General features: G+C 42.4%; 1 protein-coding gene across 1 annotated transcript; it reads left to right on the plus strand.

Annotated features, from left to right (window-relative positions):
• The first annotated feature begins 6,485 nt into the window (after positions 1-6,485).
• On the plus strand, positions 6,486-11,126 carry LOC115206776 (uncharacterized). The gene is made up of 2 exons (XM_029773977.1): positions 6,486-6,497; positions 10,008-11,126. The coding sequence occupies exons 1-2, from the start codon at positions 6,486-6,488 to the stop codon at positions 10,905-10,907; spliced, it is 912 nt and encodes a 303-aa protein (XP_029629837.1). The 3' UTR covers positions 10,908-11,126.
• Positions 11,127-27,012: the final 15,886 nt, after the last annotated feature.

Consider the following 27,012-nt stretch of genomic DNA (forward strand, 5'->3'; position numbering starts at 1 on the left):
CAGGTCGACTAGAAAGGCCTGCTCTCTGAAGTGTTTTAGGGAGCGTTTGACAGGGATGAGGGGTGGTCGTTTGACCGCAGACCCATTACGGACGCAGGCAATGAGGCAGTGATCGCTGAGATCCTGGTTGAAGACAGCAGAGGTGTATTTGGAGGGCAGGTTGGTTAAGATGATATCAATGAGGGTGCCCGTGTTTATGGATTTGGGGTTGTACCTGGTAGGTTCATTGATCATTTGTGTGAGTTTGAGGGCATCAAGCTTGGATTGTAGGATTGTCGGGTGTTAAGCATGTCCCAGTTTAGGTCACCTAGCAGCACGAGCTCTGAAGATAGATGGGGGGCAATCAATTCACATATGGTGTCCAGGGCACAGCTGGGGCAGAAGGTGGTCTATAGCAAGTGGCAACGGTGAGAGACTTGTTTCTGGAAAGGTGGATTTTTAAAAGTAGAAGCTCAAATTGTTTGGCCACAGACCTGGATAGTAAGACAGAACTCTGCAGGCTGTCTCTGCAGTAGATTGCAATTCCACCCCCTTTGGCAGTTCTATCTTGTTGGAAAATGTTAGTTAGGGATGGAAACTTCTGGGTTTTTGGTGGTCTTCCTAAGCCAGGATTCAGACACGGCTAGGACTTCCGGGTTGGCAGAGTGTGCTAAGGCAGTGAATAAAACAAACTTAGGGAGGAGGCTTCTAATGTTAACATTCATGAAACCAAGGCTTTTACGGTTACAGAAGTCAACAAATGAGATCGCCTGGGGAATGGGAGTGGAGCTAGGCACTGCAGGGCCAGCATTAACCTCTACATCATCAGAGGAACAGAGGAGGAGTAGGATAAGGGTACGGCTAAAGGCAATACGAACTGTTAGTCTAGTACGTTCAGAACAGAGAGTAAAAGGAGCAGGTTTCTGGGCACGATAGAATAGATTCAAGGCATAATGTACAGACAAAGGTATGGTAGGATGTGAATACAGTTGAGGTAAACCTATGCATTGAGTGACGATGAGAAAGATATTGTCTCTAGAAACATTTAAACCAGGTGAGGTCACCGCATGTGTGGGAGGTGGAACTAAAGGGTTAACTAAGGCGTATTGAGCAGGGCTAGAGGTATTGTAGCACAAGGAGTGACTGATGGACCTCTTCGGCAAGCTGGGAGATGGGCCTAGCAAAGGCTAGTTCCAGGCTAGTTGGTTCTTGCTTAATGATGGTGTTGGAGTCGTGCCTGGCCGTGCAGTCATGAGTAAACAGGGAGTACAGGAGGGGACTGAGCACGCACCCATGAGGGGACCCTGTGTTGAGGATCAGCGTGGCGGATGTGTTGTTACCTACCCTTACCACCTGGGGGTGGCCTGTCAGGAAGTTCAGGATCCAGTTGCAGTGGGAGGTGTTTCGTACAAGGATCCTTAGCTTATTGACGAGCTTTGACGGCACTATGGTGTTGAATGCTGAGCTGTCGTCAGTGAACAGCATTCTCACGTAGGTGTTCCTTTTGTCCAGGTGGGAAAGGGCAGTGTGGCGTGCAATTGAGATTGGGTCATCTCTAGCTCTGTTTGGGCGGTATGCAAATTGGAGTGGGTCTAGGGTTTCTGGGATAATGCTGTTGATGTGAGCCATGACCAGACTTTCAAAGCACTTCATGGCTACAGACGTGAGTGCTTCTTGGGCACAGGGATTATGGTGGTCTGCTTAACTTCTTTGGGACCTGGGGGCAGTATTGAGGAGCTTGGATGAATAAGGTGCCCAGAGTAAACAACCTACTACTCAGGCCCAAAAGCTAGAATATGCATATAATTAGTAGATTTGGATAGAAAACACTCTGAAGTTTGAATGATGTCTGTGAGTATAACAGAACGCATGGACAAAAAGGAGGTATTTGGACATAAAGATTAACTTTATCGAACAAAACTAACATTAATTGCGGAACTGGGATTCCTGGGAGTGCATTCCGATGAAGATCATCAAAGGTAAGTGAATATTTATAACACTATTTCTGACTTCTGTTGACTCCACAACATGGCGGGTATCTGTATGGCTTGTTTTGGTGGCTAAGCGCTGTACTCAGATTATCGCAAGGTGTGCTTTCGTCGTGAAGCTTTTTTGAAATCTGACAGAGTGTTTGCATTAAACTCTTACATCTAGACATTCGGCTAGCGGAACACCTGCTCCAATATCCAATGATAGGCATGGCGCGAATTACAAATTCCTCAAAAATCCCAAAACTATCCATTTTTCAAACATATGACTAGATTACACCATTTTAAAGACAAGACTCTCCTTTATCTAACCACACTGTCCGATTTCAAAAAGGCTTTACAGCGAAAGCAAAACATTAGATTATGTCAGCAGAGTACCCAGCCAGAAATAATCAGACACCCATTTTTCAAGCTAGCATATAATGTCACAAAAAACAAAACCACAGCTAAATGCAGCACTAACCTTTGATGATCTTCATCAGATGACAACCCTAGGACATTATGTTATACAATGCATGCATGTTTTGTTCAATCAAGTTCATATTTATATCAAAAACCAGCTTTTTTACATTAGCATGTGACGTTCAGAACTAGCATACCCCCCGCAAACTTCCGGTGAATTTACTAAATTACTCACGATAAACGTTCACAAAAAACATAACAATTATTTTAAGAATTATAGATACATAACTCCTTTATGCAATCGAGGTGTTCGATTTTAAAATAGCTTTTCGGTGAAAGCACATTTTGCAATATTCTGAGTAGATAGCTCGCCATCACAGGCTAGCTATTTTGACACCCACCAAGTTTGACCCTCACCAAACTCAGATTTACTATAAGAAAAATTGGATTACCTTTGCTGTTCTTCGTCAGAATGCACTCCCGGGACTTCTACTAAAGTAACAAATGTTGGTTTGGTTCAAAATAATCCATAGTTATATCCAAATAGCGGTGTTTTTCTTCATCAGTTCAAAACACTATCCGAAAGGGTAAATAAGGGTTACGCGCCCGACGCGTTTTGTGACAAAAAAAATCTAAATATTCCATTACCGTACTTCGAAGCATGTCAACCGCTGTTTAAAATAAATTTTTATGCAATTTTTCTCGTAAAAAAGCGATAATATTCATACCGGGAGTCGTTGTTTTCGTTCAAAGACGAAAGAATAAAAACATGGTGTCGCCTCGTGCACGCGCCTCAGTCTCATGGTTCTCAGATCGACCACTATCTAAATGCGCTAGTGTTTTTCAGCCAGGGCCTGCAAAGACATCATTCAGCTTTTTGCAGCCTTCTGAGAGCCTATGGGAGCCGTAGGAAGTGTCACGTTACAGCAGAGATCCTCAGTTTTCAATAAAGAGAGTGTAGAAGGCCAAGAAATGGTCAGAGAGCACACTTCCTGTAAGGAATCTTCTCAGGTTTTGGCCTGCCAAATGAGTTCTGTTATACTCACAGACACCATTCAAACAGTTTTAGAAACTTTGGAGTGTTTTTTATCCAAAGCTAATAATTATATGCATATTCTAGTTTCTGGGCAGGAGTAATAATCAGATTAACCTCTTACATCTAGATGTTCCGCTAGCGGAACACCTGCTCCAATAGCCAATGATGGGCGTGGCGCGAATTACAAATTCCTCAAAAAATACAAAAACTTCCATTTTTCAAACATATGACTATTTTACACCATTTTAAAGACAAGACTCTCGTTTATCTAACCACACTGTCCGATTTCAAAAAGGCTATACAACGAAAGCAAAACATTAGATTATGTCAGCAGAGTACCCAGCCAGAAATAATCAGACACCCATTTTTCAAGCTAGCATATAATGTCACATAAATCCAAACCACAGCTAAATGCAGCACTAACCTTTGATGATCTTCATCAGATGACAACCCTAGGACATTATGTTATACAATGCATGCATGTTTTGTTCAATCAAGTTCATATTTATATCAAAAACCAGCTTTTTTACATTAGCATGTGACGTTCAGAACTAGCATACCCCCCGCAAACTTCCGGTGAATTTACTAAATTACTCACGATAAACGTTCACAAAAAACATAACAATTATTTTAAGAATTATAGATCCATAACTCCTTTATGCAATCGAGGTGTTTGATTTTAAAATAGCTTTTCGGTGAAAGCACATTTTGCAATATTCTGAGTAGATAGCTCGCCATCACATGCTAGCTATTTTGACACCCACCAAGTTTGACCCTCACCAAAGTCAGATTTACTATAAGAAAAATGTTTTTACCTTTGCTGTTCTTCATCAGAATGCACTCCCAGGACTTCTACTTCAATAACAAATGTTGGTTTGGTCCCAAATAATCCAAAGTTATATCCAAATAGCGGCGTTTTGTTCATCAGTTCAAAACACTATCCGAAAGGGTAAATAAGGGTTACGCGGCCGACGCGTTTTGTGACAAATAATTTCTAAATATTCCATTACCGTACTTCGAAGCATGTCAACCGCTGTTTAAAATCAATTTTTATGCCATTTTTCTCGTAAAAAAGCGATAATATTCCGACCGGGAAAGCGTGTTTATGTTCAAAGAGAGAGAAAGTAAAAGCATGGGATTCCCTCGTGCACGAGCCTCAGTCTGATGGCCCTCTGATCGACCACCATCCAAACGCGCTAAAGTTTTTCAGCCAGCGGCTAGAATTACATCATTCAGCTTTTTCCCGGGTTCTTAGAGCTGTCGTGTCTTTGGCTATGCCGGATTAAGTGATATGACATGCTAATTTATAAAATGATTTCTCTGTAATTAATATTACCTGATTAAGCTAATCATGTAAATGTAATTAACTAGAAAGTCGGGGCAACACGGAAGAACGTTTATAGAGCTGTTATCTTCCGAATAAACTCTTAAAATACTTAGTAATATTTTACATCGATAGCAGTCAATATTAACCCTTATCTTATTTTCAGTTTCATAATGAAAGTTGTAAATTCTTGGTTATCTTCACGAACCCTGGCTAACAAGTTGAATCAGCAATACAAAATTGCGTTTAATTATTTATTTACTAAATACCTAACTAATCACACAGAATTACAAATACACAGAATACAATGATGTCATACAGAATTCACCCCTGGTGAACGGAACCTGGTTACACAAAGGAAAGGGGGTTGGGCTTGAATGAAAGAGCGGGAAGATTTAGGAACACAGAAACAGCAGCTATGCTATCGTAAATACATTATCTTATGCATTCTAAATTACCGCCCATTTGGAAAAGGAAAATGCAATAAATATTTACTCTGAGCTGCGCTTGGGTAGATTGGTCGTAGATGCTGGCCGGGTTGGCCAACAGATCTTCCTGTAGTGGAAGAATGTCAATGGTGGTAAATTGGATACGTGGTGGTATCTTCGTCTGGTTGTTAGACTGGATCCGTCGTCCGTCCTTTCCTAGCCCACGTTAGCAGCGGCTAACTCAGCGGCTAGGAAGTATCACTTCTGTAGTGAATAAGCTCAAAGTTCATACCAGTTCATACCATAGCTCACGCCGAGGTTGGCTTAGTTCTCATGTCATGTGTCCTTCTAACGTAGAGGCTGCAGACCTCCCGTACTGGAACTTACTGGTTATCTTTTCGTCAAAGGCTTATATAGTGGAGAGGGGGGAGGGAGGTGTTTCATCGTTTATAACCCCATGTCTCTTCACAGGGTTGGGCCACTGATCGGGCAGGGCACTTTCCTTATGAAAACCCAATTCTCTCATTTGGAAGCTAAAATTACATTTAATCTCCTAACAAACAATTTCAATATCAAACATTTCAATTGCATAACAATTCCATGTGACTCTGATAACTAGAGGGTGTATACTTTCTCAGGTACAGTTTATGTCGTCCTGTCATCAATCATAATGTCCCAGATAACAATGAACTGACCTCCATACTCATTACGTTATCAAGCATATTTCCAACTGGTTTTATTATGTAAATATGGTTCCTTTCCCCATTTGTTTGATGTTCCCAGACTCTCTATATTTAACAGGACAGCAGTCCTTCAGTAGGGTCAGTAAGAGAGGGGAAGGGAGAAAGGTATTTATGGGGGGGGTCATAAACCTTACCCACAGGCCAACGTCATGACAGAGCCTATGGGAGCCGTAGGAAGTGTCACGTTACAGCAAAGATCCTACATTTTCTTTAAACAGAGCCAAGAAGCCCAAGGAATGGTCAGAGAGGGTACTTCCTGTTTGGAATCTTCTCAGGTTTTTGCCTGCCATATGAGTTCTGTTATACTCACAGACACCATTCAAACAGTTTTCGAAACTTTAGGGTGTTTTCTATCCAAAGCCAATAATTATATGCATATTCTAGTTTCTGGGCAGGAGTAATAATCAGATTAAATCGGGTACGTTTTTTATCCGGCCGTGAAAATACTGCCCCCTAGCCATAACAGGTTAAATCGGGTACGTTTTTTATCCGGCCGTGAAAATACTGCCCCCTATCCATAACAGGTTAAGGACAGTTTATCTATAATCCGATGCATAACACTTGAATCTTTCATGAAAGTTTATGATGAGTATTTCTGTAAATTGATGTGGCTCTCTGCAATATCACCGGATGTTTTGTAGGCAAAACATTACTGACCATAACGCGCCAATGTAAAGTGAGATTTTTGGATATAAATATGAAATTTATCGAACAAAACATACAGTGAGGGAAAAAAGTATTAGATCCCCTGCTGATTTTGTACGTTTGCCCACTGACAAAGAAATGATCAGGCTATAATTTTAATGGTAGGTTAATTTGAACAGTGAGAGACAGAATAACAACAAAAAAATCGAGAAAAACGCATGTCAAAAATGTTATAAATTGATTTGCATTTTAATGAGGGAAATAAGTATTTGACCCCCTCTCAATCAGAAAGATTTCTGTCTCCCAGGTGTGTTTAATACAGGTAACGAGCTGAGATTAGGAGCACACTCTTAAAGGGAGTGCTCCTAATCTCAGTTTGTTACCTTTATAAAACACACCTGTCCACAGAAGCAATCAATCAATCAGATTCCATACTCTCCACCATGGCCAAGACCAAAGAGCTCTCCAAGGATGTCAGGGACAAGATTGTAGACCTACACAAGGCTGGAATGGGCTACAAGACCATCGCCAAGCAGCTTGGTGAGAAGGTGACAACATTTGGTGCGATTATTCGCAAATGGAAGAAACACAAAAGAACTGTCAATCTCCCTCGGCCTGGGGCTCCATGCAAGATCTCACCTTGTGGAGTTGCAATGATCATGAGAATGGTGAGGAATCAGCCCAGACCTACAAGGGAGGATCTTGTCAATGATCTCAAGGCAGCTGGGACCATAGTCACCAAGAAAACAATTGGTAACACACTACGCCGTGAAGGACTGAAATCCTGCAGCGCCCGCAAGGTCCCCCTGCTCAAGAAAACACATATACATGCCCGTCTGAAGTTTGCCAATGAACATCTGAATGATTCAGAGGACAACTGGGTGAAAGTGTTGTGGTCAGATGAGACCAAAATGGAGCTCTTTGGCATCAACTCAACTCGCCGTGTTTGGAGGTGGAGGAATGCTGCCTATGACCCCAAGAACACATCCCCACCGTCAAACATGGAGGTGGAAACATGCTTTGGGTGTGTTTTTCTGCTAAGGGGATAGGACAACTTCACCGCATCAAAGGGACGATGGACGGGGCCATGTACCGTCAAATCTTGGGTGAGAACCTCCTTCCCTCAGCCAGGGCATCGAAAATGGGTCGTGGATGGGTATTCCAGCATGACAATGACCCAAAACACACGGCCAAGGCAACAAAGGAGTGGCTCAAGAAGAATCACATTAAGGTCCTGGAGTGGCCTAGCCAGTCTCCAGACCTTAATCCCATAGAAAATCTGTCGTGGGAGCTGAAGGTTTGAGTTGCCAAACGTCAGCCTCAACCTTAATGACTTGGAGAAGATCTGCAAAGAGGAGTGGGACAAAATCCCTCCTGAGATGTGTGCAAACCTGGTGGCCAACTACAAGAAACATCTGACCTCTGTGATTGCCAACAAGGGTTTTGCCACCAAGTACTAAGTCATGTTTTGCAGAGGGGTCAAATACTTATTTCCCTCATTAAAATGCAAATCAATTTATACAATTTTTGACATGGGTTTTTCTGGATTTTTTTGTTGTTATTCTGTCTCTCACTGTTCAAATAAACCTACCATTAAAATTATAGACTGATCATTTCTTTGTCAGTGGGCAAACGTACAATATCAAATACTTTTTTCCCTCACTACATGTATTGTGTAGCATGAAGTCCTATGAGTGCCATCTGATGAAGATCATCGAAGGTTAGTGATTAATTTTATCTCTATTTCTGCTTTTTGTGACTCCTCTCTTTGGCTGGAAAATGTCTGTATGTTTTTTTGTGACTAGGCGCAAACCTGACATAATTGTATCGTGTGCGTTCACCGTAAAGCCTTTTTGAAATCAGACACTGTGGCTGGATTAACAAGAAGTGTATCTTTAAAATTGTGTATAATACATGTATGTTTGAGGAATTTTATTTATGAGATTTCTGTTTTTTTGAATTTGGCGTTTTGAATTTTGCAATTTCACTGGCTGTTGTTGAGGTGGGACGCTAGCGTACACATCCTGGTAATCCGTCTGGCCCTGCGGCCTTGTGAATGTTGACCTGTTTAAAGGTCTTACTCACATCAGCTGTGGCGAGCGTGATCACACAGTCATCCGGATCAGTGTTATTTGCCTATAAGCGAGCATATGAGTAGTTAAGTTCATCTGGTTGGCTCGTGTCCCTGGGCAGCTCTCGACTGTGCTTCCCTTTGTAGTCTGTAATGACGAGCGTCAGAGCCGGTGTAATACGATTCGATCTTAGTCCTGTATTGACACTTTGCCTCTTTGATGGTTCATCGGAGGGCATAACGGGATTTCTTATAAGCTTGAAAGCAGCAGCTCTAGCCTTTAGCTCAGTGCGGATGTTGCCTGTAATCCATGGCTTTTGGTTGGGGTATGTACGTACGGTCACTGTGGGGACGACGTCATCGATGCACTTATTGATGGAGCCAATGACTGATGTGGTGTACTCTTTTTGAAATCAGACACTGTGGCTGGATTAACAAGAAGTGTATCTTTAAAATTGTGTATAATACATGTATGTTTGAGGAATTTTATTTATGAGATTTCTGTTTTTTTGAATTTGGCGTTTTGAATTTTGCAATTTCACTGGCTGTTGTTGAGGTGGGACGCTAGCGTACACATCCTGGTAATCCGTCTGGCCCTGCGGCCTTGTGAATGTTGACCTGTTTAAAGGTCTTACTCACATCAGCTGTGGCGAGCGTGATCACACAGTCATCCGGATCAGTGTTATTTGCCTATAAGCGAGCATATGAGTAGTTAAGTTCATCTGGTTGGCTCGTGTCCCTGGGCAGCTCTCGACTGTGCTTCCCTTTGTAGTCTGTAATGACGAGCGTCAGAGCCGGTGTAATACGATTCGATCTTAGTCCTGTATTGACACTTTGCCTCTTTGATGGTTCATCGGAGGGCATAACGGGATTTCTTATAAGCTTGAAAGCAGCAGCTCTAGCCTTTAGCTCAGTGCGGATGTTGCCTGTAATCCATGGCTTTTGGTTGGGGTATGTACGTACGGTCACTGTGGGGACGACGTCATCGATGCACTTATTGATGGAGCCAATGACTGATGTGGTGTACTCCTCAATGCCATAGGAAGAATCCCGGAACATATTACAGTCTGTGTTAGCAAAACAGCTTTTGCAAAACAGAATTTGTGGGTGCTCTTCTGCCAAAATGGGTCCCTTAAATAGACAGAATATACTGTATTGTCTCTAAATGAGCCTACCTCTCCTCCCCATATCCACGAGCAAAATCATATATGTTTGTTTCCTTAAAATTAAGTATTTGTGTGATTTAATGAGATAAGAAATGTTTATATTTGCGTATTCAATCCAACATCTGATGTAAACAGTCAGCAACTAAACGTACATAGTGTATCTTTAAATACCTCAATGAGGTTTTATTGAATGTTGCCCATAATGTCATTGTGCCATCCTAGTAGGTTCCTAAGGTGAGTCTCTCTCCCCTAGATGTGTCGGAGGCTGTCCTCAGGTGTATGCAGTCAAGCCGCCGGCTCCTGGTGGTCCTGAGCCCCGCCTACCTGACAGAGAAGAGTGTCAGCCTGCTGGAGTGTCGTCTGGGCCTCTACATCCAGCTCACCAGCCATGCCCACATCATCACCATCCTTTACAGCCCCCTCCCGAGACTACCGGCCTCTTGCACTGAGGCCAAGCAGCTACGCCGCAGTACCGCCACCATCACCTGGAGGGGACGCCAGTCGGAGCCGTCCACCTCTCGCTTCTGGAAGTGCCTGCGCCTGGCCCTGCCTGTGAGACCGCTGGCTCTGGGGAGGAGGCTCATCGACAGCATCTCATCCCACTCCGACCTGGCCACTTCTTTGGGCCAGCAGCACCAGCCGCAGGATGCCGCCGAGCCACAGAGACAGAGGGATGGCAAGAGTGCTGCAGGCAGCGGTGGCAGAGGCAGGGGGCGCAAGTGGAGGACACAGAGGATACAGGAGGCGCGCAGCAGAGAGATGTCGAAGGCGGGCCATGGTAAGAACTGTAGAGTGTGTGTGAGAGAGCCCCGCGGCGTCTTGGGTAGGGCGGCTGTGAAGACCCAGCTTCCACGTCAACCCATAGCAAACAGTAACAGACCTGAGACCCAACCAAGACTTCATCCAAGCAGCACAGAGACCCAACTAGGACTTCATTCAAGCAGCACAAAAGCCCAACCAGGACTTCATCAAATCAGTACAGAGACCGAACCAGAACTTCATCCAAGCAGCACAAAGACCCAAGTAGGACTCGACCCTAAGAGTACTGAAACTCCAGCAGAACAACCACATCCTTCCCCTAGCCAACCACAGAACTCTGACAACTGTGTGTGCGACCTACAGTAGATGACAATAAAAGCAACAATATAAGGCATGGCTGTGCACTGTAGAACACTGTCTGAAGACAGGGGCAACTGCAATAAACTTGACTTACAACTTGCGAAATGCCAAGGACACATCAGATTGGAATAGCAGAGGAGACAACTTGGTTTCTTAAGTGGAAAGTAAATTTTATGGGTATGTAATGAAAAACATTTGACATTAAATATAGAAGTCCAATGTTTGTGATTGATTGTCTGTTCTGTATCTCATTTGGTTCTTCACTGACCTATTGAAGATGTCACCCGTTCACCATTCCCTGGCCTTGGTTGGTTTGTCTCCCATCTGTTTATCTGTGTGTGACTTTGTTGGGGGAAGGGGGTGGGTGGGTGGGTGATTAGCAACCAGTCAGACAGGCTTCTGGGACAATGAAGACCATAAAAGATTAGAGATTGTTGGAACTGACTGACAGATACTAACTACCTGTCCAAGTAAACTGCACTGTGCTGAGTGTTTCTAGATTATCATAATATACTCTATCTAGTGTCCATTTTGCTTCTTTGGTGGTCCTTTGAGCCCATGACAAATGGTACTCAAATTTGGTTCAGAAATCCATACAACTTAATCAATGCAAGTTTTTTAAGACTGTGTTTGGATGTGCCATACAACAATTTCCCGTCTCAATGAATATGCAATTCAATAGAACTCAATAGAATTAATTCTACAGGAACCATAACCTTGTCACAATGTCATTATAGTGTATTTCCTTATGAAATTAATGTGTTGTATTGAATGAGGGTCCTATTATCAAAAGCTGTACCCTTTTTCCATATGGATCACAGATTGAGGCAAGTTCAATGACGACATACTGTACAGTGCTATGAAACACATTCACAATGCTGAAGTGCAGAAAAAGAGAGTAGAGAAAGGGAGCGAGAGAGAGAGAATATCGTGCTGGGTGGGAGGGTCTGTTTTCTCAATGGCTGCTTTCAGTGAAGGTGCTAATTTCCTTCCATTGAGGCAAATTACACACACATTGAAGGGAATAGTTTAAGCTTGCACCTGAACAGTGCAGGAGACTCTTTAGTCACTACACATATTATTTAAACAGGTAAGTCTCGTTGAGAAAAATAATCATTTTTCAAGAAACCTGGAAATTGATTTGATCAACCTTAGATCCAATTAGAGCATGAGCAAGGCAGACATTTACATAATCACTACTCAGATTGAGTGGGAGTAAATTGGTTTACAAGTATACAGTTGTGGCCAAAATTTTTGAGAATGACACAAATATTAATTTTCACAAAGTCTGCTGCCTCAGTTTGTATGATGGCAATTTTGATATACTCCAGAATGTTATGAAGAGTGGTCAGATGAATTGCAATTAATTCGCAAAGTCCCTCTTTGCCATGCTGAATCCCCAAAAAACATTTCCACTGCATTTCAGCCCTGTCACAAAAGGACCAGCTGACATCATGTCAGTGATTCTCTCATTAACACAGGCGTGAGTGTTGGCGAGGACAAGGCTGGAGATCACTCTGTCATGCTGATTGAGTTTGAATAACAGACTGGAAGCTTCGAAAGGAGGGTGTTGCTTGGAATCATTGTTCTTCCTCTGTCAACTATGGTTACCTGCAAGGAAACACGTGCCGTCATCATTGCTTTGCACGAAAAGGGCTTCACAGGCAAGGATATTGCTGCCAGTAAGATTGCATCTAAATCAACCATTTATCGGATCATCAAGAACTTCAAGGAGAGCAATTTCAATTGTTGTGAAGAAGGCTTCAGGGTGCCCAAGAAAGTCCAGAAAGCGCCAGGACCATCTCCTAAAGTTGATTCAGCTGCAGGATCAGGACACCACCAGTACAGAGCTTCCTCAGGAATGGCAGCAGGCAGGTGTGAGTGCATCTGCACGCACAGTGAGGCAAAGACTTTTGGAGGATGGCCTGGTGTCAAGAAGGGCAGCAAAGAAGCCACTTCTCTCCAGGAAAAACATCAGGGATAGACTGATATTCTGCAAAAGGTACAGGGATTGGACTGCTGAGGACTGAGGTAAAGTCATTTTCTCTGATGAATCCCCTTTCCGATTGTTTGGGGCATCCGGAAAAAAGCTTATCCGGAGAAGACAAGGTGAGCGCTACCATCAGTCCTGTGTCATGCCAACAGTAAAGCATCCTGAGACCATTATTGTGTAGGGTTGCTTCTCAGCCAAGGGAGTGGGCTCACTCACAATTTTGCCTAAGAACACAGCCATGAATAAAGAACGGTACCAACACATCCTCCGAGAGCAACTTCTCCCAACCATCCAGGAACAGTTTGGTGACGGACAATGCCTTTTCCAGCATGATGGAGCACCTTGCCATAAGGCAAAAGTGATAACTAAGTGGGTCGGGGAACAGAACATCGATATTTTGGGTCCATTGCCAGGAAACTTCCCAGACCTTAATCCTATTGAGAACTTGTGGTCAATCCTCAAGAGGATGGTGGACAAACAAAACCCCACAAATTCTGACAAACTCCAAGCATTGATTATGCAAGAATGGGCTGCCATCAGTCAGGATGTGGCCCAGAAGTTAACTGACAGCATGCCAGGGCGGATTGCAGAGGTCTTGAAAAAGAAGGGTCAACACTGCAAATATTGACTCTTTGCATCAACTTCATGTAATTGTCAATAAAAGCCTTTGACACTTATGAAATGCTTGTAATTATACTTCAGTATTCCATAGTAACATCTGACAAAAATATCTAAAGACACTGAAGCAGCAAACTTTGTGGAAATTGATATTTGTGTCACTCTCAAAACTTTTGTCCACGACTGTACACATTCGACACGATTACCTAAACATACTGACCAGCTTCAATAGATAGACGTGTGCAGTATGGTAGCCCAATCCAAACTCATCTCTCGGCATGTCCAGCCCACTCATTATCTCAGCCAATCATGGCTAGTGGGAAGGTTGCTGACTTTTTCTGTGGCTAAACCAACTAGGCTCGTAAATTAACAATTTTATTTGTATTTACAGATAGCATTCAAATTTGATATTAAGGCACATGAAAGTTCATGTTCGATAAGGTATTTCTGCCCACTTTTTTTTTATGTTCAAACAGATCTCCTGTGAAGTTGTGACTTGCGACATATGCCTTGTTTCCTTAATCGGGTCACATATTGAATATAATTATTTTTCCAAAAATCATAATTTTTTCTCTTCAAAAATGCTTTGTTATTAAAAATACCCCAATTTGCGTAATTTTTACAACACAGCGCTGGGTCAATATTAAACAAACACAGCATTGGGTTAATTCAACACAGCGGGTTTGGGCTGTGCTTCTAACCTAGCACCTTGGGTTGAGTACTTGGCCCAACTGTTGAGTAAATTAGACTATATTGCTGGGTTAAAACAACCCAGTGTGTTGGGTTGTGACATAAACCCAGCACATTGGGTTGAGGGATTGACCCAACAGCTGGGAAATGTTTTATGTAATCCTTGGGTTATTTTTTATGTCATCCTAATTTAAGTTTTGCATGCATATTTTTGCCTTCTCTACCATCCCACCCCTCCCTTTCCTACACCCACAGTCAAGATACAATGTTGAATTTCAAATAATAAATTGCAGGTCAGAACATACATCACGTCAGAGAATGTACAAGAATATATATTAAAAAAATTAAATACCACATTGAAACAAAGCCATATTGTCTACATAATGTACAGTGGGGCAAAAAAGTATTTAGTCAGCCACCAATTGTGTAAGTTCTCCCACTTAAAAAGATGAGGCCTGTAATTTTCATCATAGGTACACTTCAACTATGACAGACAAAATGAGAAAAAAAATCCAGAAAATCACATTGTAGGATTTTTTATGAATTTATTTGCAAATTATGGTGGAAAATAAGTATTTGGTCAATAACAAAAGTTTATCTCAATACTTTGTTATATACCCTTTGTTGGCAATGACACAGGTCAAACGTTTTCTGTAAGTCTTCACAAGGTTTTCACACACTGTTGCTGGTATTTTGGCCCATTCCTCCATGCAGATCTCCTCCAGAGCAGTGATGTTTTGGGGCTGTTGCTGGGCAACACAGACTTTCAACTCCTCCAAAGATTTTCTATGGGGTTGAGATCTGGAGACTGGCTAGGCCACTCCAGGACCTTGAAATGCTTCTTACGAAGCCACTCCTTTGTTGCCCGGGCGGTGTGTTTGGGATCATTGTCATGCTGAAAGACCCAGCCACGTTTCATCTTCAATGCCCTTGCTGATGGTAGGCTTTGTTACTTTGGTCCCAGCTCTCTGCAGGTCATTCACTAGGTCCCCCCGTGTGCTTCTGGGATTTTTGCTCACCGTTCTTGTGATCATTTTGACTCCACGGGGTGAGATCTCGCGTGGAGCCCCAGATCAAGGGAGATTATCAGTGGTCTTGTATGTCTTCCATTTCCTAATAATTGCTCCCACAGTTGATTTCTTCAAACCAAGCTGCTTACCTATTGCAGATTCAGACTTCCCAGCCTGGTGCAGGTCTACAATTTTGTTTCTGGTGTCCTTTGACAGCTCTTTGGTCTTGGCCATAGTGGAGTTTGGAGTGTGACTGTTTGAGGTTGTGGACAGGTGTCTTTTATACTGATAACAAGTTCAAACAGGTGCCATTAATACAGGTAACGAGTGGAGGACAGAGGAGCCTCTTAAAGAATAAGTTGCAGGTCTGTGAGAGCCAGAAATCTTGCTTGTTTGTAGGTGACCAAATACTTATTTTCCACCATAATTTGCAAATAAATTCATTAAAAATCCTACAATGTGATTTTCTGGATTTTTTTTCTCATTTTGTCTGTCATAGTTGACGTGTACCTATGATGAAAATTACAGGCCTCTCTCATCTTTTTAAGTGGGAGAACTTGCACAATTGGTGGCTGACTAAATACTTTTTTGCCCCACTGTATGTATTATGTCACAAGATAAGATTTCATAAGATAGGATTGATTATTATAATTTATTCATATTAATTCATGAACTGCACAGTCCAAACATCAGACTAAAGCTTCAGTTGAAATTGATGTGCACACTCAGATTACAATCTGAGAAAAACAAAACATGCATGCATGTGAGAAAAACAAAACATGCATGCATGTGACACTGTCTGTGGTATTAACACAGATCTGTCTATCACAGTGCCAGAACTAATCAATAGATATTCACATTCAGTTACATAATTCGGGAAATCTTAGGTGACAGCACAAACACACACACACCATGCCTTATTGCCATACAATAAGGGTCTACATTTGGGTCGAGTTAAAACATTGTTAAACAGAATAAGTGTAAAATATTACATTTGAAGTTCACTCCAAAGGACATGGACTAATGCTCATTACTTACTGTATTTCATTCATAAAGTACTTTTCACAATCCCCAAAATGGAACATTTGTATTTCAAATAAATTGATGCATTAAAAAACAAATGCATTAAAAAACAAACTAAAAGTAAATTTAACAGAGCTATAAATAGTGCCTTAAGAGCATATTAGCATTGGAATGAGACACTCATGACTCATCCATCCATTGATCTATTAATTCACAGGAACACATCAGCCGGAGGCTTGTGCTTCCTTCTGCCACTTCACACACTACATACAAGAGCAGATATTTAACCACTATTGTTAGTGGAAAAAAGACATGCTCGCAACAGTCTTACTGCATGAGATTCTGTTCCTGGCAGATGATACACCGTGGTCTGAAGGAATTCCCATGCTGGGGCACAGTGGGAAAGTTGATAAACACATAATAGGACATCCTGTGCATCAAGCAGTATACCTTGCTCCAATGCCGGTCCACTAATGACTCTAAACACCTGTGAGCAAACACAAGTGGGCAGGGTCCGGTCACCTCCGCCTGGTGCAGGAACTCAACCATAATTGAGCATAAAATTTAAAAAGCATGAAAGCATGGAGGCACACTGACAATGCCATCACACACAATTCATTTTTTATATTATATATCCATTTACATCAATCAACACCCAATCCCTGTTTGATGCCTAGATCTTCCATTCATTTGGGGCTTGGGCTCATAGGTTCATTTACACAACACTAGCCACATTTTCAGCCAACCATTTCATGCGGATTAATTAACTGACGCATGAAAAAAGTCACGACCGGGTTGGTGGAAACATGAAATGTCGGTACAATTTTATAAATGCATACAGACAATTTGTTAGTTCGACATGGTGGGATATGTATTATGCGATAAATGGCAGTGGAAACTCCTTTATGCACAAATATTGATATAATAACCAACATATTGAAGTAAACTTGTAATCATGCATTGATATGTTGTGTGGTCGTCCCTCAACGACTCGGGAAAGCATGCAGTTTATTAGGCTACATATGTAATAAATTATGATGAACTTCACTGGATGGTGAATGTGCAAGGTGACGAGCTTGCTGCTCCATTCCAATAAATATTGATGGTTTTATTCTGGTGGCATGATGATCGATGCTTGGCTGCTGTTTGACAAATACAAATAATATCACTCTTATCCGTAATAATCTCAATGTATACTTAACAAAAATATAAACGCAACATGCAACAATTTCATTGATTTTACTGAGTTACAGTTCATATAAATCATTAGGCCCTAATCTATGGAATTCACATGACTGGGGATGGGCACAGCCACTGGGAAGCCAGGCCCAGCCAATCAGAATTCGTTTTTCCCCACAAAATGGCTATAATACAGACAGAAATAATCCTCAGTTTCATCAGCTGTCCTGGTGGCTGGTCTCAGACGATCCTGCAGGCGAAGAAGCCAGATGTGGAGGTCCTGGGTGGGTGTGGTTACATCTGGTCTGTGTAGGGGCACCGACAGGGATTTTGGGCCCCATGAAAAGATTATCACATTGGGCCCCACCACCACAGGCCACACCAACCCTGCGCAATTACTGTAACCACACACCTCCAGAACCCAATCAAAGGTTTAAATAACTCTACCTTTGCAGGCTTGCAACTCTCTTGTCGTCAAATATTTACTGTACGATATTTACTGACAGTGAGCTGTGAAAATATAACACTGTGCAGACATGCATGCAACATTCTGCATACAGAGGAATTCACTATTTGATGGAAGACTGATACCCTCTATAAGAAATGTGCTAAAGGCCATCTTTTACAGTCTAAATGTAATTTTAATGGTATAATCCTTGAATGGAAAATTCTCTTAATTCTCTTAATGAATAACTTGTCATGGCTCCTCCTCTGCAGTGCAGGGGCGGTTCCTCCTGCAGGCAGAGGAGGGTCATTAGTGATTGGAGCTGGCGTGATTGGAGCCACCTGGGCTCAGGCTATAAAACTGCTCCACTAACCTCTCTCTTTCTCTCTCCCTGCTCCTCCAGTTATGATCCTGTTTTGGCTGTTCCTTTGTAGGTTTATTTAGTTTCCAGTCATGTTCACACACACATATTCACGCATCCTTACATTATGACATTTCCCCACCTCATTCCTTTTTCTTTGTTTAGAATTTAATAGTTTTGTTTTACAATAAATAACCTTTTGAATTGGCCTATACCTGTTGTTGATGTCCCCTCATTTTTGCCACAGACTATGAGCCGGCCTGTGACAAGTGGGGGCTCATCCATAAGTTAAAGTTAATTGTACTTTAGTATTTTAGTTAACATTTTGTCATAGTTGGTTAAGGTTTTGTCCATTGTCTTTGCTTTATTGATACGTTTTGTTTATTTGTAATTTGGCTTATTTGACTTGTTTTATTGACACTTTTTTTTGTTTGAGGGGATGTTTTGGTTGGGCCAGTATTGTTGGAGAGAGCATTGAGAGCCATATGTTCTTTTGGTTCAGTTAGCTTGGTAGCTAAATTTGGTTTACAATTCACTCAAGTGGGAGTCCTCTCCTGTTCAGGCTTATCAGTGAGTGTCAGTAGGAGGCTCGTGGTGTTTGTTTTAGGTGGCAGTGAACGTGGGTAGAGCTTCCCTTTTCCTTTTCCCCTACATCGGCTCGGGAGCACCTCCGTGGTTATGGGGGGGCCGCCAGTTTCTGGTTGTCTTTTCCACTCCACTGGTTTTGTGTGCATAAAACCACACCACATGTGACTGCACGAAGACCAGGGCCAGTTAGTTAGTTGTTTTTGGAGGATAGTGGGGTGTGGCTCCTGTCCTTGCACCCAGATGGACTGCAGGTGAGTTGTGCATTTTTTTGTTAATCATTTAGTTGTATTGTATAATAGTTGAAAATGTCTTCCATTCTGAGTAGTTTTGTTCAAGCTCCTTCAGAGGTAGCCTTAGAGTTGTGTACTAAGGAGCATTTAATTGAAATTGCTGAACATTATCAGATTGAGATTGTTAAAAAAAATGTACTGTTAAAACTAAATTAAAGCAGGGTCTTAAGGAAATAGGTGTTTTTTTCGGGTCAGTCAGCTAGTAGTGAGGGTACAAGTTCAGTCTAGTCCTTCATTTAACTTTTGAGCAGCAGCGGGAGCTGTTGCAAATGCAGTTGGAGATTGCATTTCTCAATCGCTCTAATAGACCAAAAGAATTACCACAGTTTGATGTTTCACAGAATCTTTGTTTCCTAAATTTGATGAGTCAGATCCAGACACATACATTGTTTTATTTGAGCGTATTGCGGAAGCTAGAGCTTGGTCAGATTTGGACATGACTATGTTGTTGCAATGTGTACTTACAGGTAAAGCACGTGAGGCTTTTGTAGCACTGAGTGTAGCTGACTGTAAAGTGTATTCTAAAGTTAAATCAGCAGTTCTGAAGGTTTACGAACTTGTGCCAGAGGCATATCGTCAACGTTTTTCGTTACAGGAAAAAGCTAGATTCACAAACCTATTCTGAGTTTGTTCATGATTTGACTTCTGCATTTAATCGTTGGTGTACAGCTTCTGAAGTTAGTACTTTTGAGGATCTATCTAATTTGATTGTTAGAACAGTTCAAAAATTCTGTCTGACCAGGTTGCTACATACATGAATGAAGGTAAAGTTAAGTCTCCAAGTGATGCAGCAGTCCTTGCAGATGAGTACAGGCTAACACATAAAAGCCATTTTGAATCAAACGGTGACATGACCCATAAAAATAACTTTACTTCTAGGAATAGTAGGTCAACTTTTTCTGGAGCTTCTTTCCAAAGGCCTCAGCAGAAGTTTGGGTCTGGAGGATTTAAAGCACCGGTTAATGCTAATACCTGTCGCTACTGTTTAGTTGAAGGACATTGGAAGAAAGATTGTCCTCTACTTAAATCAAAAAAGTCAGGTCAAGTTAAATCTGCTGTTATGGCAGCTTCTGTTACAGCCTCTGACCACCAGGGTGAGTTTTTTCAGCCACTAGTTGAGTTTGATTCTCAGTCTTCCCACTGATTTTTTTTCAGCCTTTATTTCAGATGGTTTTGTGTCCCTGAAAGATGGCAACCAAAATGTTTCGATCAAGATCTTAAGAGACACTAGATTATTTTATGCTGGAATCTGTTTTGCCGTTCTCTAAGGAGTCTGATACTGGCAGATGTGTAATGGTACATGGTATGGGTTTAGTTCCATTCTCTTCTCCTTTACATTAAGTTACCCTAAAATGTGGTCTGGTAGAGGGTGATGTAGATGTTGGGGTTAGACCCCAGTTGCCAGTAGAGTGTGACAACATGATTTTGGGGAATGACTTGGCAGGTAATAAGGTGTGGGCAGATGGAAAACTAAACATCTTTACGAAGCAACCTTCAGTGCCCCCAGCAAGGGTATCTTTTGTGGAGGGGGGAGAAGAGGTAGTTAGAATTTCGGATGAGGTCTTACAAGGTCGGTTGAAAAACTCCCCGACTTTGCAAAACCTTGGTTTTGGTAGATAATTTAGACTCTGAGAAACGTGATGAATTGGTAGCTCTTATTAGAAGCCACCCTGTTTTCTGACACTATCGAAAACCCATTTAATTGAGCATGACATAGACATCGGAGATGCTAAGCCTATTAAACAGATTTTATCGTGTATCTCAGGAGTAGAGTGCAATTGGAAACAGAGGTGCAGTATATGTTGGACAATGGTATTGCGGAGCCATGTTATTCAAATTGGGCTTCACCCTGTCTTCTGGTCAAAAAGTCTGATTCCACTTTCAAACCTTGAACTTTTCTATAATCAGTGAACAATGTTACTAAAGCAGACCTTTACCCTCTTCCTAGGATGGAGGACTGTATTGATCAAGTTGGGTCAGCAAAGTATGTTAGCAAATTTGATCTTTTAAAGGGACATTGGCAAGTACCCCTTACCAAAAGAGCTTGTGAGATTGCTGCCTTTATAACTCCATCTGGTTTGTTCTCTTATACAGTGATGCCTCTCGGGTTGCGGAATGCTCCAGCCACTTTCCAGAGGCTGATGAATTGGGTGGTCTCAGGTCTGGAAGGGTGTGCCGTGTACTTGGACGATGTGGTCGTCTACTCAGACTCTTGGGAGGAGCATGTCTGTAGAGTGCAAGCCCTGTTCGAAAGACTGGTGTGGGCCAGGTTGACTATCAATTTGGCCAAGTGTGAGTTTGCCAAAGCTACAGTCACATACCTAGGCAAGGTTGTTGGTCAGGGTGTTGTCTGTCCTGTGGAAGCCAAGGTTCAGGCTGTGAAGCAGTTCCCACAGCCCTTCACAAAGAAGGAACTGATGCGCTTCCTGGGAATGGCGGTGTACTACCGTGCTTTTTGTAAACTTTTCGGTAGTAGTGTCCCCCCTGACCAATCTGAATGCCAAGGCTGAATTTATCTGGTCCACCCAGTGTCAAGAGGCATTTGATGCAGTTAAGGCTCTTTTGTGTTTGGCACCTGTGTTGGTAGCACCACATTTTGGGAAACCTTTCAAATTGCAGGTAGATGCCAGTCAAATCGGTGCTGGGGCTGTGCTTCTCCAGGAAAATGATAACAATGAGTATCCAGTCAGTTTCTTTTCCTGGAAATGTAATAAGTGTCAGCAAAACTATTCTGTAATTGAAAGGAGGCTTTAGGTCTCATTTGGGCTTTACAGCACTTCGAGGTCTATGTTGGTTCTGGTTTAACCCCTTTAACCGTGTTCACTGACCACAACCCACTTTTCTGAAGTCCCTGCAAAATCCCAACCAGCGCCTGATGCGTTGGGTTTTGTTCTTGCAACCATTCAACCTTGATATTAGACACATTAGGGGTAAGGATAATATTATTGCTGATGCTCTGTCCCGTGCTCCGTTAGCCTAGTTTGTATTTTCTCTCTGCTGACCCCTGCGGGCTGTCTGCGCCTATTTCCTCTTAAATTGCTCCCCAGGTACCAGGGCTGCTGAGTTTGAGGACGCACAGTCAGCTAGGGGACACGGTGCTACTACTAGGAGCCGGGACTGGTATCAGTTTTTTTGTTCTTTTTTGGGAGTTTTGGATTGTTTTGAGTGTTGGGTCGTAATTTGGATTGAGGGTGGGACCCTCATTTTAAGGAGGGGGTGTCACGGCTCCTCTGCAGGGCAGGGGCGGTTCCTCCTGCAGGCAGAGGAGGGTCATTAGTGATTGGAGCCACCTGGGCTCAGGGTATAAAACTGCTCCACTAACCTCTCTTTCTCCCTGCTCCTCCAGGTATGATCCTGTTTTGTTTGTTCCTTTGTAGGTTTAGTTTCCACTCAGTCATGTTCACACACATGCATCCATGCACCTTACATACACCTTACATTATGACATTTCCACACCTCATTCCTTTGTTTAGAGTTAATAGTTTTGTTTTACAATAAAGAACCTTTTGAATTGGCCTATACCTGTTGCTGATGTCCCCTCATTTTTGCCACAGGCTATGAGCCGGCCTGTGACAAACTTAAAACAAATATAACTTAAATATACATTAACCTCTTCAAATAAAATAAATTAACATGATCAAATATAGAATAATATAACAAACAAAATAATAAAATCAGCAGAGTTTTGAACGAAGTATACATACCAACTAGAAAATTAGCAGCTGTAAAAGTGGAAATGGAAAACAAAATGGATTTGAAAAGGCATGATGGTGGCGCTAGATGAAAGGTCAAGTGGTCACTTCCACTTGGGGTCTTGATTGTGCACATTGTATGGCAATCCAGCCATTACTTTGAGATATATCTTGTTCTCAGTCTGTTCTCAGTCTTGTTCTCAGCCTGTGGGCATCATGTGTGTAGTGATCCAATAGCCATGCCATTTAACAGTTATGGCACTTGCTCAGCCTTACTCAGAGCCCAGCGCCGAGCCTTCTTGCTAGAAAAGTCACTGATCAAGTCTTAAGTCCAGCTTTCTAGCCAACTGACTTTCAATGGACAGCATGGCAAGACCGCAAAGCCTGTCTTGGGACATAGTGGACCTCAAATTGTTTTTTTTATCAGTTTTAGCTTACTGAAAGTTCTCTTGCCACCAGCAACAGTTCCAGGCAGTGTGCAAAATACACGTAAAGCAATGCACACTTCTCCAAAAAAGCTTTGCAGCTGCATCTTACAAATTGCATTCAGGAGGACAAGTTAGGGGGGCAGCATAGGTGTCAGTTCAGGTGTCTTCATTTTGAAACTCAGGTGTATGATCTCTGGAATACTTCATGATCAGTGGTCGGCACACAGAAGGGACTTTATCCTGAAGCTGCATCTGTTGGGCCTGGCACCAGGCAGGGACAACTGATTTAGTATGAAAAGCTTGATAAATGTTTGCCTGCATTGATTAAATGTCGGCTAAAAGAGGAGTGAAATGTAAACACTCTGAATTTTCTGTGAAGATATTCAGTCACTAATGTTAGGGGAGCAAAAGTAGCCTATTTCACTGTGGACTAAGCTAACAGGTTAATTTCCACCACTCACGGACTACACCCACCTTCCTTTGTGAAAAATTGTGACACTGTCACCCTTGCTTTTCTCTCTCCTGTCTTTCTTTTCTTTCTTTACATTTTTGGAAGCCAGGTTTTTCTTTAGGAAGCTGAGACATGATGGTCCACCGGCACTCCTCACTCGCAATTCACTGCTAGCTGTCACGTCCTGACCATAGTAAGTTGTTATTTTCTATGGTGGAGTAGGTCAGGGTGTGACGGGGGTTTTCTAGTTTAGTTTTTCTATGTTGTATTGTTTTAGTTTTGTATTTCTGTTGGGCTTTGTTTGAGATCTCCAATTAGAGGCAGCTGGTCATTGTTGTCTCTAATTGGAGGTCATATTTAAGTTGGTGTTTGTCCCACCTGGGTTTGTGGAAGATTATCTTTGAGTCAGTGTGTTTCACATCTGCGTCACGGTTTGTTGTTTTTGTCACTCAGTTTATTTATGTATTGCACAGTTTCACAGTGTAAATAAAATGTGAAACAACACACGCTGCACTTTGGTCCGCTCCTTCCTACGACATCCATGACACTAGCAATACAGAGGCTCAATGGATTTGAACTTTTGGTCAAAAACAAGAAAAGAAAAAGGTTGGTTTTATTAGTACATTGTGAATAAAATATTATATTAATGAGTTAATAATTTAATATTTTAAAAAATATACCTAATGATCCAATAATGTTTTAGGGCCCCTGTCAGTCACAGGCCCTTAGGATGAGTCTAACCCCCCCCCATACGGCGCCCCTGGGTCTGCGGTTGTGAGGCCGGTTGGACATACTGCCAAATTCTCTAAAGACATTAGGGATGGGTTAATGTGGAGAAATAAACATTAAATTATCTGGAAACAGTTCTGGTGGACATTCCTGCAGTCAGCATGCCAACTACATGCTCTCTCAACTTGAGATATCTGTGGAATTGTGTTTTGTGACACAACTGCACCTTGTAGAGTGATATTTCAATGTCCACAGTGCAAGGTGCACCTGTGTAATGATCATGCTGTTTAATCAGCTTCTTGATATGCCACACCTGTCAGGTGGATGGATTATTTTGGCAAAGGAGAAATGCTCACTAACAGGGATGTAAACTAATTTGTTTACAAAATTTGAGAGAAATTAGCTTGAGAGAAATATGTAATATTTCTAGGATCTTTTATTTCAGCTCATGAAACATTTAAGTATACAGTGCCTTTGGAAAGTTTTCAGACCCTTTGACTTTTTCCACATTTTGTTAGCCATATTATAACATTAAATTGTTTTCCCCCCCTCAATCTACACACAATACCCCACAATGACAAAGCAAAAACTGTTAATCAATTTTAAAAATGTATTACAAATAAAAAACAGATCACAATTTCAGGTCTCTCCAGAGATGTTCAATTGGGTTCAAGTCCGGGCTCTTGCTGGGCCACTCAAGGACATTCCGAGACTTGTTCTGAATGCACTCCTGTGTTGTCTTGGCTGTGTGCTTAGGGTTGTTGTCCTGTTGGAAGGTGAACCTTTGTCCCAGTCTGAGGTCATGAGTGCTCGGGAGCAGGGTTTTTAATCAAGTATCTTTCTGTACTTTGCACCATTCATCTTTGCCTCATCCTGACTAGTCTCCCAGTCTCTGTCGCAGAAAAACATCCCCACAGCATGATGCTGCCACCACCATTTATTTATTTCACATGTTTAATTAACCTTTATTTAACGAGGCAAGTCCGTTAAGAATACATTTTTATTTACAATGATAGTCTACACTGGCCAAACCTGGACGACGCAGGGACATTTGTGCGCTGCCCTATGGGACTCCCAATCACAGCCTGGAATCGAACCAGGGTCTATAGTGATGCCCTAGACCGCTGCGCCACTCGGGAGTCCAATGCTTCACCGTAGGCATGGTGCCAGGATTCCTAAGGATGTGACGCTTGGCTTTCAGTCCAAAGTTCAATTTTGGTTTCATCAGACCAGAGAATCTTGTTTGTCATGGTCTGAGAGTCTTAAGGTGCCCTTTCGCAAACTCCAAGCGGGCTGTCATGTGCCTTTTACTGAGGAGTGGCAGAGACGGTTGTTCTTCTGGAATGTTCTCCCATTTCCACAGAGGAATTTTGGAGCTCTGTCAGAGTGACCACTGGGTTCTTGGTCACCTCCCTGACCAAGTCCCTTCTCCCCGACTGCTCAGTTTGGCCAGGCGGCTAGCTCTAGGAAGAGTCTTGGTGGTTCCAAACTTCTTCCATTTAAGAATGATGGAGGCCACCGTGTTCTTGGGGACCTTCAATCTGCAGAAATTGTTTGTACCTTTCCCCAGATATGTGCCTCGACACAATCAATCATGTCTCGGAGCTCTACAGACAAATCCTTCGACTTCATGGTTTGGTTTTTGCTCTGCCAACTGTGGGACCTTATATACTGTAGCCAGGTGTGTGCCTTTCCAAATAATGTCCAATCATGATTTGGACATGAGGACCTCCCCTCATGTATAAAAAAAGGTGCCGTTTACAGAAAACACTTCTGCTCGTAAGGCTTTAATGTTTAACTTCAGGCTTTATTCGAGTCGACCAAAAGCAAGAGCATTTCCTGGTCCATCTCTTCCACTGCAAAAGAGAGGGTTAAAAGGAAAGTGGGTACCTAATCAGATGCACAAATGAGTGCATTAAACTGAAATGTGTCTTCCGCATTTAACCCAACTGCTCTGAGTCAGATGTGTGGGGGGCTGTCTTATCGACATCTTCAGCACCTGGGGAGCAGTTGTTGTTGTTGGGGGTCAACTGCTTTGCTCAAGGGCAGAACGGCTGATTTTTCCGCCTAGCCGGATCGGGGATTCGAACAAGCGACCTATCAGTTACTGTCCCAACGCTCTTAACCGCTAGGCCTAAATGGTAGGGGGGAGATTTTTAAGGGATAGTTTCACCCACATTTCTAAATTAAATACTTTGAGGGAAGGGTTGTAACGCTCAGCCAAATGGTTGAACAAAGGCAAGGGAGTGAGGAAAGAGAAATGAATAGGGGCGGCAGTGTCGTCAAGGTTAGAAAGGCAGGCCGATATTTGAACCCCAAGCTGCCTCCGGGGAAATCTGCAGGGAGTGATCCGTCAGCCAGAAGAGGGAGTGATCCGTTACCAGCTACAATATCTCTGTATACTACCTACTGCTGCTGTGCCCTTGAGCAAAGCACTTTACCCCTGAGTGCCCATGAACTGCTCCCGGCCTGTGATTGTGTGTGTGTGTGTGTTTTGTGTCAGGTTGGTCACCGTGACAGAATATCTGTGCAAATGACCAATAAAGCAAGTAACATGCTGTCAAGACTGGGCACACAAGTGCGCCATTGTGTGCATGTTGATTTTGTACATCCA

Source organism: Salmo trutta, chromosome 13, assembly GCF_901001165.1.
Source record: "Salmo trutta chromosome 13, fSalTru1.1, whole genome shotgun sequence".
In the NCBI taxonomy this organism is placed as follows: Eukaryota; Metazoa; Chordata; class Actinopteri; order Salmoniformes; family Salmonidae; genus Salmo; species Salmo trutta.